This window comes from Danio rerio, chromosome 14 (genome assembly GCF_052040795.2).
Source record: "Danio rerio strain M-AB ecotype USA chromosome 14, GRCz13ab, whole genome shotgun sequence".
Taxonomy (NCBI): Eukaryota; Metazoa; Chordata; class Actinopteri; order Cypriniformes; family Danionidae; genus Danio; species Danio rerio.
The window spans coordinates 45,649,607-45,664,303 of NC_141034.1; the positions used below are offsets into that span (position 1 = coordinate 45,649,607).

The 14,697-nt window shown below is 38.3% G+C and overlaps 1 protein-coding gene across 4 annotated transcripts in view; it reads right to left on the bottom strand.

Annotated features, from left to right (window-relative positions):
* The window catches only part of cstf2 (cleavage stimulation factor, 3' pre-RNA, subunit 2), a 31,282-nt gene that overhangs the window by 1,458 nt on the left and 15,127 nt on the right, over positions 1 to 14,697 (bottom strand). For all 4 annotated transcript variants that reach the window (XM_087280273.1, XM_087280271.1, XM_087280272.1 and 1 more), the window contains 3 exon segments: positions 10,721 to 10,865; positions 7,930 to 8,087; positions 7,682 to 7,806 (listed from right to left, as the gene is read on the bottom strand). In XM_087280273.1, the coding sequence (XP_087136399.1) occupies positions 7,682 to 7,806; positions 7,930 to 8,087; positions 10,721 to 10,865 (428 nt within the window).

Below are 14,697 nucleotides of genomic sequence, written 5' to 3' on the forward strand. Positions count from 1 at the left end.
ACCCACAGAACAATCCAGATTTCTTACACTGTTGAAGTCTTTAAGCTGCCATCACCTTTTATAAAAAGTGTTAAATATATTTTAGTGGTTCAGCACTTTCTCCTTGTGTCATTTCATTGTTAGTACACATCATTTTCTTAGATGTTTTTAAAAATTCAGTTTTATTTTCATGTTTGCATTTTTACCAAAATCTGGTTCAGTTCCATGTCAACAACAGCTCCTTTAGAAACATTATTCCCAGAAATAAAAACACAATCTGTTTCATAATGTAATGTAATGTAATGTAATGTAATGTGTATTTTATATAGCGCATTTATTGTGTATGGCCATACACCCAAAGCGCTTCACAATCATGAGGGGGGTCTCTCCACACCACCACCAGTGTGCAGCATCCACTTGGATGATGCGACTGCTGCCACAGGACAACGGCGCCAGTGCGCTCACCACACACCAGCTATTGGTGGAGTAGAGGGACAGTGATAGAGCCAATTCGGTAGAGAGGGGATGATTGGGAGGCCATGATGTTAAGGGCCGATAGAGGGACTTTGGCCAGGACACCGGGGTTACACCCCTGCTCTTTCACGAGAAGTGCCTTGGGATTTTTAATGACCACAGAGAGTCAGGACCTCAGTTTAACGTCTCATCCGAAAGACGGCGCCCACTGACAGTGTAGTGTCCCCTTTACTTTTACTGGGGCATTAGGACTCACACAGACCACAGGTTGAGCGCCCCCTGCTGGCCTCACTAACACCACTTCCAACAGCAACCTAGTGTTCCCTAGTGGTCTCCCATTCAGGTACTGACCAGGCTCAGCCCGGCTTAGCTTCAGTGAGTAACCGGTCTTGGGCTGCAGGGTGACATGGCTGTGGCTCATTTCCTCCACTGTACATGTAATTCATTTCACTTCCTTTGCAAAGGAAATGTTGAAATAAGTAAGATTTTATTTTGTGTTTCTTTTGTTCAGCAAGGACAAAAAAACATATAAAAGTGATTTCCGAAGAGTCATGCGAGTGTAAATAATAATGCTACAAATAAAGCTTTGCATCATAGAAATAAATGACATTTTGAAAACACATGAAAAATAGAAAGCAGTAAGTTGAAAAATAACAATAATGTTTTAAAATATTGTTTTAGGTGTGTGTTTTACTAAATTACTGTGGCTTTTGTCAGCATAAAATACTTATTTTTTAATTCTATAACACTATTTTCTGTAAAGATGCTTTAGCTGCTTCCATTCTCATTAATTCAGACTTTATTTTATTCAGACTTTATGAAATAACTTTGTTATTAGTTTTCTTTATTTCAATTTTGCTAGTCTGATTAACCAAATCCTACAACAATACCACGCACCCCTAGATATAACCAGAAGACAATTTTATTCAAATGTTATTACTAGCAAATAGATTTTTTATGAGTATATACAGGAATCAAGAGTGAAATTCAGTATCTTTTAACACTCTTTCCATACATTTTAAGATCTTCTAACCACTTTAGGTTTCAACCAGAAAAACTGCTGAGATTTCAACTAGCAGTTTATTTTCTAAATATTAATGTAAGAAACCATCTAAATCTAAAACTAAAACATTATTCATATCCTGAATAACAATCTATTAAATCTAGCTAACATAGCAGGTTGGTGCCGATAGAACTGCAGAAATAACGATGCCTTGATTACTGCAATAAACAAAGCAGCATGGTGTCAAATCTAGTAGGATTTCATTCATTTTATAAACTACACAGCACGCCAATATTTGCAGATTTCATTCAGATTTAATTCAAACCTTAGCATACAACAATACACTGCATAATCAAAAATGAATTTAATACCTTACAAAATAGCATTTAAGACTTTAATACTTTTTAAGGGGCTTAAATTTCTCTACATTGATTTATCAACATTTAATAGTTTTTAAGACCCCACGGACAGCCTGTATAAACATAATGGACCCTTCCCTAAGCCCCGCCCTCCTTAGTTATTGTTGCTACGCCTGTCAAGCTTTCATGCCTGGTCTATTATAATGTGTATGCGCCGGTGTCAGACATTTCCAAGGATATAATAGTCATTTATGGCAAACAGGTGAGATATCCGAGAAAGCCAGACAAAAAAAAGAAAAGGACTGCAGTATGCATTACAGGAGTATAATTACGATAAAATAGCAACTGATTATAAAATAATTTAATCAAAATTAAAGCTAGGTTAGCCTAGCCGCCACATCTGCAGCCCATTCAACAACTTAGTTCATGCTCAGCAGGAGAGGTGACATTTTAAAATAACCTAATAATAACATATGAAACCGTGATTTCTCTATTTTTAACCAAAAAGCCAGATGGACTATTTGTTGTCCAATGAAATATAGCGTTACTAACCGACAAAGAAACAGGCATGGACAGTGCTTACATTTACATTTACATTTAGTCATTTAGCAGACGCTTTTATCCAAAGCGACTTACAAATGAGGACAAGGAAGCAATTTACACAACTAAGAGCAACAATGAATAAGTACTAAAGGCAAGTTTCAGGTCTGTAAAGTCTAAGAAGGGAAGTGTTAGTAGTTTTTTTTTTTTTTTTTTTTTTTTTTTTTTGTACAATTAGTGTGATATTCAAAGAGGCAATTGCAGATTAGGAAGTGAAGTGGAGACTAAATAGTTGAGTTTTTAGTCGTTTCTTGAAAATAGCGAGTGACTCTGCTGTTCTGATGCAGTTAGGGAGTTCATTCCACCAACTGGGCAGATTGAGCGTGAGCGTTCGCGAAAGTGATTTTTTCCCTCTTTGGGATGGAACCACGAGGCGACGTTCATTCACAGAACGCAAGTTTCTGGAGGGCACATAGATCTGCAGAAGTGAGTGCAGATAAGAAGGTGCTAGGCCAGAAGTCACTTTGTAGGCAAACATCAGAGTTTTGAATTTGATGCGAGCAGCAACTGGCAGCCAGTGCAAACGGACTAGCAGCGGAGTGACATGTGCTCGTTTAGGTTCATTGAAGACAACCCGTGCTGCTGCATTCTGGAGCAGTTGAAGAGGCTTGATAGAGTTAGCTGGAAGCCCAGCTAGTAGAGAGTTGCAGTAATCCAGTTTGGAGAGAACAAGAGCTTGAACAAGGAGTTGAGCTGCATGTTCAGATAAGAAGGGTCGGATCTTTCTGATGTTATAGAGTGCAAATCTGCACGATCGAGCAGTTCTAGAAATGTGGTCAGAGAAGTTTAGTTGGTCATCAATCGTTACTCCAAGGCTTTTCACCATTTTGGATGCAGTAATGGTTGCCCCATCCATCTGGATTGAAAAGTTATGGTGTAGAGTCGGGTTGGCAGAAACTACAAGCATTTCCGTTATTGCGAGGTTCAGCTGAAGATGATGATCTTTCATCCAGTGTGAAATATCCAACAGGCAGGCTGAGATACGAGCTGGAACGGAGGGATCATCAGGATGAAAAGAGAGGTATAGCTGGGTGTCATCAGCATAGCAGTGGTAGGAGAATCCATGTCTCTGGATGACTGGTCCTAGAGATGATGTGTAGATGGAGAAGAGAAGTGGCCCAAGAACAGAGCCTTGAGGTACCCCAGTGTTTAGATGCTGTAGGTTGGACACCTCTCCCCTCCAAGACACCCTGAATGACCTGTCAGAGAGGTAAGATCTGAACCATTGTATAACAGTGCCCGCAACGCCCAGTGACTCAAGCGTAGATAGCAGGATCTGGTGGTTGACAGTGTCAAAAGCAGCTGACAAGTCCAGCAAAATGAGGACTGATGATTTAGAGTCTGCTTTAGCCAGTCTGAGATCCTCCACGACCGAGAGCAGGGCAGTCTCAGTTGAGTGGCCTTTCTTAAAGCCGGATTGCTTGTTGTCCATGAGATTGTTTTGAGTAAGAAAGTCCAGGACTTGATTGAACACTACTTTCTCCAGAATCTTGGCCATGAATGGAAGCAGGGATACTGGTCTGTAGTTTTCAAGTAGCGTATGGTCCAGGTTGGGTTTCTTTAGCAGTGGGGTTACCCTAGCCTGCTTAAATGTAGTGGGGAATAAACCAGAGTCAAGAGATGTGTTAATTATGTGAGTCAGTGTTGGTATGACTGCAGGAGAGATGGCTTGCAAGAGATGAGAGGGAATGGGATCGAGTGGACAGGTGGTTGCATGGCTAGATAGCACAAGTTTGGACACCTCAGACTCAGAGAGCTGAGAAAAAGAGGTGAGTGTGTGTGGTGTTGGTGTTGTATCTTGCGTGTTTGTTGTAGGTGCAGCAAATTGAGCACTGATTTTTGCAGTTTTGGTGCAGAAGAATGTAGCAAAGTCATCAGTAGTAAGTGTGGAGGATGCGGGTGGAGGAGGAGGATAGAGGAGGGAGGAAAATGTTTTAAAAAGTAGGCGAGGATTAGTGGCATTGTTGATTTTCAGACGGTAATACGTCTGCTTTGCAGAAGTAACCTCAGCTGAGAAAGAGGACAGAAGAGTTTGGTATGTTAAGAGATGTGCAGGATTTTTAGTTTTCCGCCAAATTCTCTCTGCAGCCCGAAGTTTTGAGCGATGCTCACGGAGAGCATCTGAGAGCCAGGGTGCAGGAGGACTGGCACGGGCTGGCCTGGATGCAAGAGGACATAATCGGTCTAGACATGATGCTAGTGTGGAGCAGAGTGTATTAGTGGCACTGTTCGAATCAAGTGCAGTGAGTTTGCGAGATGGAGGAAGAGAGTCTGAAACAATGGTGGATAGTCTGTTGGGTGAGAGAGATCGTAGGTTTCTGCGAAAGGTAACCAGTGTTGGAGTGTGTGGCGGCTCAGGAGTAATGTGGATGTTGAGAGACAGAAGGAAATGATCAGATATTTGTAGTGGAGTTACTATTGTTTGATCAGTGAAGCAGTGTCGTGTGTAAATAAGGTCTAGCTGATTACCTGATTTGTGGGTAGCAGAAGTAGGTGCTCTTTTTAGGTCAAAAGAGGCAAGCAAAGTCTGAAAGTCTGCAGCTTGCGGTTTGTCAACGTAAATGTTGAAGTCACCTAGCACCAATAAGGGAGTGGCAAAATTAGAAAAAGATGAGAGAAGAACATCCAGTTCATCTAGGAAGTGACCTAATTTATCTGGTGGGCGGTAGATGACAACCACATTTATGTAGAAGGGGTGGATAATGGTGACTGCATGGAATTCAAAGGAGCTGATTGTTGGCAGGGACGGTATCAGAGTAAATTTCCATTCTTTGGAAATTAGTAGTCCAGTCCCACCCCCTCTCCCTGTCTGACGAGGAGTGTGGGAAAAAGAGAAATTAGCAGAAAGAGTAGCATGTGTAGCAGTGTCCTCCGGCCTCAACCAGGTCTCAGTTAGAGCCATGAGATTATAGTCAGAATATGTAGCTATGGAGGTAATAAAATCAGCCTTGTTAACAGCTGATTGACAGTTCCAGAGGCCCACGGAGAGAGAGAGTTGTGAAATAGTAGATACATGTATTGAACGAAGGTTGTGAGGATTACGCCTGCAGCGTACCTCCCGTGTTTTGCGAGTGTTAGTAACAACAGGAATTAGAAAACACATAATAAAAGTGCACTGACAACAAAAAATAAGTGTAAAGTAAAACAATACAGTAAAGTACTCAAGTGCTTTGTCGGTGTCTTTGCTCGGTGGAGTCGCGCAGGTAGAGTCGATGGTCTTTACACTCGTCGGTCTTCACACGAGGCGGTCTTCACACGAGGCTGCCACGACCGCTGCCGCGGTGAACTAGTTGTTTATATAACCCCCAAAGCACTAGCTGATTGAATTCAGCTGGACACGCCTCGAGAGTCAAAACAAGGGCCGAAACTGAGGCGGACGACGCGAAACCGCGTCTGCGTTCGCTGCACAAGCTCTTATAGTAACCAAGGAAACAGTGGCTAAACAACTTCTAGTATTATACACAACTGAAAGCAAGTTTAAATGTCCTACAACTTTACACAAACAGCTGGAAACAAGTCCTCAAACCATACACAACAACTGAAACAAATCTTAAATGTACTTACAGGCTGCTGTTCTAGATGCTGCTAAAGTGCTTCTCCTGCCGACTAATGCTACCGTGCTCACTATATAGTGGTTACCTGGCGTTTGGACACGCCTCCCGAGTCAAAACAAGGGCCGAAACTGAGGCGGACGACGCGAAACCGCGTCTGCGTTCGCTGCACAAGCTCTTATAGTAACCAAGGAAACAGTGGCTAAACAACTTCTAGTATTATACACAACTGAAAGCAAGTTTAAATGTCCTACAACTTTACACAAACAGCTGGAAACAAGTCCTCAAACCATACACAACAACTGAAACAAATCTTAAATGTACTTAAATGTACTTATGCTTCTACATAATTCATTGATAGAAAGAGCAGCCAGAAAGGGGAAACTGATGGATTTGTGCTGAATTTTAGCATCGTTTACCCATAACAATGTACAGTAATTTACCCATTAATGCGAGTGTGTTTGTGTGCTCTTTATATATCACTGAAAAACAGCTGCGGGTGAAGTATATTGAACGCAAGTGCTCAGTTTGTGATCATATCTCGGTTTTGTTCTGTTGATTTGTAGTTTCAAATATTCGTAGCTTGACACAGATGGAAGGATATGAAGTTCAGTAAAGTTAGCAACAGATTCGCAGATTCGTATTTTCTGGATCAATAACTCAAGACCTATTCGCTATACTATGGCGAGGGCTTAAACGGAGCAGTGCTCATAATATCGAACAAAAAAGAAAAAGAAAAAAAGCAGCAGTGAAACCTGCTTTGTATTTTTGTAGGAGACCCAGTTTAGATCTGTTTAGGGTAAGAGGTTTGTAAGTTATTGCTGTTGGTCTATCATGAAATGTGTCAGGAATATCAAAACTCGGCTCCTTTAGCGCCCTTCACACAGCTTGATCCACGCTGGCATTTCTCTTCTTAGGTTTTAGGGGAAAAATTCCACCACCCTGTCCAAACTTTTAGGATACCGGGTGTCAGATTTGCACAAGACTTTGGCCTGTTTCCCTCGCTCAAAAGCTTGCCAGAGCCCCTGCGCTTAGCTACAATTTGGTGGGTGGTGGTTTTTGGGTGTGGCTTAGCGAAGGGTCAATTTTATTATTCATTTGACTTATTTTTTTATTTTTATTTTTTTTTAAAGTGCAATTTTGCTACATGGAAAATGAGGAATTTAAGGTTTAAGGGTCCCATGAAGTGCTTTGAAATGTGCATTTTTGTTCGATGTTTTGACGCAATCTCAACTAAAAAACGCTGAGAAGCAGGACATAGAGTAGCTCCTCCCCTTTAAAAAAAACAGCCAATAGCATTTTGTTTTATCACAGCTCTGCCAGTAAGAGTTGTTGAGTTTAAGTGGATCAAATAAAAGCTAATGAGAAGCATCTTGAAGTGGGCGGGGCCTGTCTGACACTAGAGAGCATTTGATTGGCTAAGATTTGATGTGAAACTGAAGTATGAGGTGACTTTAAAAAATAATCATGGATCCATTTAGGCGGAAATGACAAACTTCAAACTTTAGATGATTATTTTAGTTTTATATCTTCTAAATGGGAATTTCGTCATTGTTTTGTATCACACTAGCTTATCGATATTCTTAACGACTAACATACTGATACAAACATTTTTTTTTAATTATTTAAATTTTACTGCACCTTTAATGTTTTTTTATATTTAATTTCACATTTCAATAATAACAGTAATTTTAAAATACAAAAAGTGTTTTTACTGGTCTGGCCGGTGGAGGTGCGCCCGGTCCCATGCCGTGGGGTGGAGGACCCTGCATTCCTCCAGCCACAGGACCTCTCGGTCCAGCAATCGGCCCCCGAGCATCAACAGCTCTCGGATCACGACCTGGGGGAATTTTTTATATCATTTTACGAGAAAGATGTATCCTTCACCAGAGAGTCATTTCAGAACGAAGTAGAACAGACATTCAATCAGGTAAACAAAAAAAGCAAAAGCACACTGAAGTACCTCGCGCTTCAATGGGTGGCCCACGCTGCTCCATCATTGGCCCTCTGGGTTCTCCCATCATTGGTCCTCCTCTCATGTCATGAGGACCTCGCATGTCTGGAGGAGCCATGTGCATGGGGGGCCCCTGATGCTGTGGTGGGCCGCCAATATAACCACGGCTACAAATAAACAAAACAACCTTTGTTATTACTACAATGGAATCAACAGAAATCCATAACAAGGCTTTGTTCAGAGCAAATGCATTAGTTATCAAATACACAATACAAACTGCTCGCATACAGCTTGACTAGGGTCAAGAAGTTATTACTAATGTTTTGGGGGAGAAAGGAGGCTATGGCTTTGGAGATTTGATGTCTACTTTACATTTGGAGTAAATGATCTACTGTTTGACAGGGAAAACTTGAGCAATTTGACAAAATACGTACTTTTGTCTGTAAAATTTACAAAAACCCTATCGACTGATGCATCAAGTAATGTTTTTAATTTATTTTTCATCACAATATGCAGTTTAAACAGGTCTTTGTAAACTTTGTAAGGAATGGATTGTGGTGCATTGTTTGTTTTTCATTTGTTTGTTGTTTCTTTCGATTTTTTTATATTTTGTTTATTTCATATGTGTAGTTTGTTTGTTGTTTCATTTAGTTTGTTTAATTTGTTTGTTTCGTTTGCTGTTTTGTTTGTTTGTTCATTTCTTTCATTTGTTTGTGTTTTGTTTCCTTTGATACTTTTGTTTGGTTCATTTGTTTGTTGTTTCCTTTGTTAGTTTTGATTGTTGGTTCATTTGTTCGGCTCGTTTGATCTGTTTGTTTCATTTCGCTTGTTTGTTTATTTCTCGTGTCCGTTTATTTCGGCTTTCAGTTTATTTTGCTTGTCCATTTTTTTCACTTTGTTCGTTTCATTTGTTTTATTTCGCTAGTTCATCATTTTCTTTCTTGTTTTCAAATTTTATTGCATTCTGTGCATATGAAATATGTGGACAAAATATGTTAAATTGCAAATCCTATTTTTATCTTTGTCTTTAATTAAACTATTTGACAAAAAAATATTGTAAATGTTAAACTCTTTAGTGGTCAAAAATCAGAAACAAAAATCAAAAACCGGTTCAAATTTCTCACTTAAGTAGGACTTAAAGTATTAACAGAAGTATCAATACAATTGATCAAGAATACATTAAACATATATATTTATTTTACTTTTCTGCACTAAAAAACTGTTCACCAATGTTTTCTCTTTCTAGTCAAGTCGTCAGGGTGTATGTTAAATACCCTTAATACGACACATTGTAATTAGACTGACCAGCACAGAACACAAGTGTCGCATTGCTTATGGTAAATGTGCACCTAATGTGGGTGAAGAGAAAACATTGGCAAACAAACTTGTTTTTACAGTTTATTTGGTGTACAAGTGTGTTCTCAGTGTGTTTTGTATGATTACAGTTCAACCACTAAAGTCACATGGAATGTTTTAAAAGTTTTTGGTTGCTTTTCGGAACATCGTATGACCCTTGCAGTCTATGGAGGATGTGGGAGCTTTTGGATTTCATCTAAAACATCATAATTAGTGCTACGAAGGAGGATTGGAACAACAATAACGAATCATTGAACTAATCTTTTGAAATTTCACAACTGTATGAGGGAAAATTTACTTCTTAAAAATATTGATTTACTTGGAGCAGACCTTGATGAGTTTCCTTAGTTTGGTTCACATGTTCTAATATGAATTAACAATTACAATCGCTTCAAAACCAACTGAACGAGGCACCTTCAAATCAATTGAAGAAAAACTCTGAAAAGATTTGGTTGTGGGCAAAAAGCAATCCAACATACGAACGGAGCGCAATCATAATTTTACAATCCAGTATGATCAATGAGTGGACAATACTTACACATGACTAGCATAAACATTATTTCACAAACTGAAATGTTTCCTTTTCGAAACAAACTGAACAAAGAAAAAAAACAACAACATTCCAATAAATAATATTTATTTAAAAGTACAGCAAATAACCTACAGCAGTGGTTCTCAAATATTTTTCATCAAGAACCACCTCAGAAAAAAAGGTCTCTCCAAGTACCACCATAATGACGAGGCAGATTAATTCCTATTATTAAGAATATATATATTATTGTCAGCCACTTTTTAAAGTTAATTAAAAATGGTATGCTACTGTTTTTAAGGTAAAAAGAAAACTGCTTTACTTAAATGTAAAGTATTAATAAATAGTAGCCTATTCATCAAAACTGGAAATGTTGCTTGGCAACATGTCATCATACTTGTATATAAACAATTTTGAAATATGTTGCATGTACACTTGCTGCTTTACTAAACAAAAAATTTTATATATCAAAAACAAATTATTTTACACAACAATGAACACACATTTAACACATTTGTGATCATTATTTTACCAATGATGCAGCACAGGGAGATTCCTGAGTTTGCAGTAACTGAAATGCCAACACAACAGCACTGGTCTGCAAAAGCGCTTCTCTAATATCTGCTCCACAAGTGCTGCATGCCTCTTTCTCTGGCTTTGCACCAAAGCGGGTTGATTTTTAGCTTGACCGTATGCTTTAGAGAACAGCCAGTGCTGATAATAGAGTAATCATTCGCATTAAAGAGTTAAAGGTGTTATTATAATTTTTTTCTTTCATTATCCAGTATTTCTCCACGTACCACGTAAAGCCTGCGTACCTCTAGTGGTACGTGTACCACAGTTTGATAACCACTGACCTACAGGATCCAAAAACACCCTAAATATCATGGATATAAGGTTTGTAGGATGTCTTACCCTGGTTCTACCACCTCTCCAGTGACACTGACCAATGATCCACCTCGCGGGTCATTTGGACCATCACCAAGAAGGCCTCTGGGTGGGATCCCAGGGGGACCTTGAGGGGCCCCTCGCATTGGGGCACGAGGATCTACTATCGGCACTAAGAACACATGAAAAAAAGATTAACTTAAACTGATTTGAAGAAAATGCATGTTATACACTACAAGATGAGATAGATAAGCGGCAGTCTAGGGCAGTGTTTCCCAACTTTGTTCCTGGAGGCACACCAATAGTACATATTTTGGATGTCTCTCTTATCTGACCACTAAGGACAGGTTTTTGAGCCTCTTCTAATATTCGAGATGAGTCAATTCAAGTGTGTTTGATTGGGAAGAGGTTGAAAACATGTACTGTCTGTGTGCCTACAGCAAGAGGGTTGGGAAACACTGGTCTAGGGCTGCACGTATTGGGGGATAAACAGTATTGCAATATTTAACTTTTGTATGATATATATTGTGATATGAAATACTTCACTAGATGACTTGATTAACTATTTGTTATTAACTTCAGATTGTTTGGGTGACTTTTGTAGGAGAATGAATCTGCATAAATTATTATACTCTAAAAATGCTGGATTGTTCTAACACTATCTTGGGTCAAATATGTACAAACCCAAACTTTGAGATAATTTTGCTTTTAATTACATTATTAAAAAAAAAAAAGTTCATATAATAAAAAAAACGTATACATATTTTACCTAAATGTTGGATAAAACAACAGCATTTTTAATGATAACGAAAAAATCATTAAACATGAATAAATAAAAAATAAAACTTTACATAAACTATGTAATTTTTCTGTTCAATGTGTGATAAATAACTCCAAATTCTTCCTGGTGATATATTTAAAGACAAAAACATCCATCAAAGTGCTCTAAGTACAAAAAAAATGTCTAAACATTTTAAAAATGTCAAATTCTGACATAATAAAAGTGATTTAAAGTGAGAGAAGCGTGATAGTGATTATGTATTGTTGGTATATCAGTAAATAAAAGTGTCAACCACTTCGGGACCCATTTGGCATCCGGTATAAAACACAGATGTCAAACTCAATTCCTGGAGGGCAGCGACTCTGCAGTTCAGCTTCAACCATAATTAAACAAACTTGATCAAACTAATGGAGTCACGAGGGCTTGTTTTAAACCTCCAGTTAAGTGTATTGAAGCAGGGTTAGAACTAAACTGTGCAGCGCTGCGGCACTCCAGGAACTGAGTTTGATACCCCTGGTATTAACAGTCTGGTCATGCCTGGTCTCAAAAATACATAGCTTTTATTCTTACATTTTTCCCAGTCCAATTGCCTTGTTGGTATATATACCAAAATGACAGCATTTCCAAGTGAAATTTCACTGAACAATTGTAAATGACTGCACCTATAGACGAGCAAATTGCACAAACTACTTAAGCAACTTCTTTAAAAGATGATAAATTATGTTGTATTGTCAAGCACATACTTAGCAGCTCTGAATGACACAGTTATGACACCAAAGCAATTCCAGAAGGGAACTTCCACTGAAGGAAACTAAAATGTTCCACTTCACAAACAAAAGTATAAGATTTCAGCCATCAGAGAGTCACTGATTAACAAAAGGATTTCAACATCTTTACAGAGTAAAACCCATCAATACTCAGTCTGCTGCATCTGCACATTCCTCGGGGTAACAAGACTTCATTGTTCAAGTTTTAGACGTGTAACAATAAAAGGTTAAAAGTGTTTACAATGCTTCAAGCACGTTTGCTTCAGAAACACAATAAAGCAAGACACTCCTACATTTCAACACCATTTTAAACCAGAGATTAGTGATGTTGATGGTCATTTGTTTGAACCGTTTCACTTCAACGTAAATTAAACGTCAACTTTACTCGCTTCAAAAATGCTATAAAGACGATTAGATACAACCATGTATTCTCTGCGCTCTTTTTTTTCTTTCTTTTTTATTATCTGCTTTATGTACACAATGATAGCATACGTCATAGTAAAAGAGTTAATTAAGAGTAACTAAACTAAACTAACTAAACTAAACTAAACTAAAATTTATCGGTTATGTTCGGTAATATGCCTTGATGAACCAAATTTATAGATTTAATTCAATTACATCTAATTTATCAAGCTTGTTCTTATGTTTTCAGTGTTTTGAGGGATATTGATTGGCCCTCAATGACATTTGTGATATTAAATAAACATTAACAGCAGGGCTCAACAATAAGGTCTGCCCGATGGCCCGGGGCCAGCGTGAGAGATGCTTGGGACAGTAGACAGAATTGTTACGGGCCTGATCGGGGCAGTGCTGCCTTGTCACTGAATTTTAATAGACGGCAACATAACTGTAACATCAAACTATGAGGCTAAAAGAAAACATTTGTTTCTAATGTTGTGAAAACATTAACATGGGTACAACATGACAAAAAATGAAATGATGTTTTGCATAGTTTGCTGTCACTTTTAAGTCAGCCAGCTTTTGTTTTGCAATAAAATACCTGCACATTTTCCATACTGGAATATTTTACTGCTAAATATTTAAACATTTTTCAAATATTTAAATTATAGATTCACAAACATTATTTAGTGACACATTATTTAATATATTTGGCTAAGAAATGGCAAATTACTTTTTTTTTTTTTTTTTTTGTGGGACCAATGAAAATTTTAGCAGGGCAAGTACAAATCTGAACCACTGGTCTAATCGGGCCAGTAGATAAAACCCTTAGCGTTGAACCCTGAACAGGTTTGCTTTCCTGTACCTAATATAATGGTATGAACTATTACGAGGTTCTCAGACCATAATGGTCATAAAAAAAAAACAATTCTATGGTCTGATGAGCCAAAAATTGAACTCTTTAGAGTAAACGCCAGGCTTTACATCAGGAGAAAACCAGGCACTGCTCGTCACCAGGCTAATACCATCCCTACAGTGAAGCATGGTGGTGGCAGCATCATGCTGTGGGGATGTTTTTCAGCAGCAGGAACTGGAAGACTAGTCAAGATAGAGGGAAAGTTGAATGCAGCAATGTACAGAGACATCCTGAATGAAAACCTGCTTTAGAATGCTCTTGACCTCAGACTGGGGTGACGGTTCATCTTCCAGCAGGACAATGACCCAAAGCACACTGCCAAAATATCAATGGAGTGGCTACACAACAACTCACTGAATGTCCTTAAGTGGCCCAGCCAGAGCCCAGACCTAAACCCTATTAATATTAATATGTTTGCCGCAAACATGCATTTACAATGGTATGAACCATTACAGGGGTGGTCAAATGTATATAGAAGTTATCTATTTTAATTATTAATATTATTTAAGATACAGATCAGAGCAAACTATTTCTTAACTATTAAAGGACATCTTGTTTTGATGTTCTTCAGGGGGGATCAAGCATTAATTAGGGGGTCAGACAGACCACCCAAAAACACCCTGTAATCCGCAACCTGCCCGTAGGGAGATTTCATTTACAGTGTACACCCAAAAAGACATCTGACAATTTTACATTTGGCATTTACATAAATCATTTAAAAACCTAAAGTACTATGTTACCCCTACTCTAAATAAATATCAAGTATACTGGAAATCAACTGCTACTAAGAACGGAGGAATTGAAAAATGTAATTGCTTGAGGGATAAATCATCTATTTCTTACACATCAGGGAACACAATATCGACCTGATGGTAACAATTCGAATGTGTATGATAAAGGACACCTCTCATCATTGACAGCCTTCATCATGACAGTCATTTCATGATAGCCTTATTTAATACTCTTTGTATACACTTTCAATACTCTTTAGCTTCATTCTCAACAACTTACTGGCAATAGTTGGATATGCTGTAATGTAAATGTTTGTCATTATTAATATAATACATTTTATATAGCGCATTTAAAAGTTAGTTTCTCAAAGCGCTTTACATACAAATCAAGACAACATACAGAGCTCAGT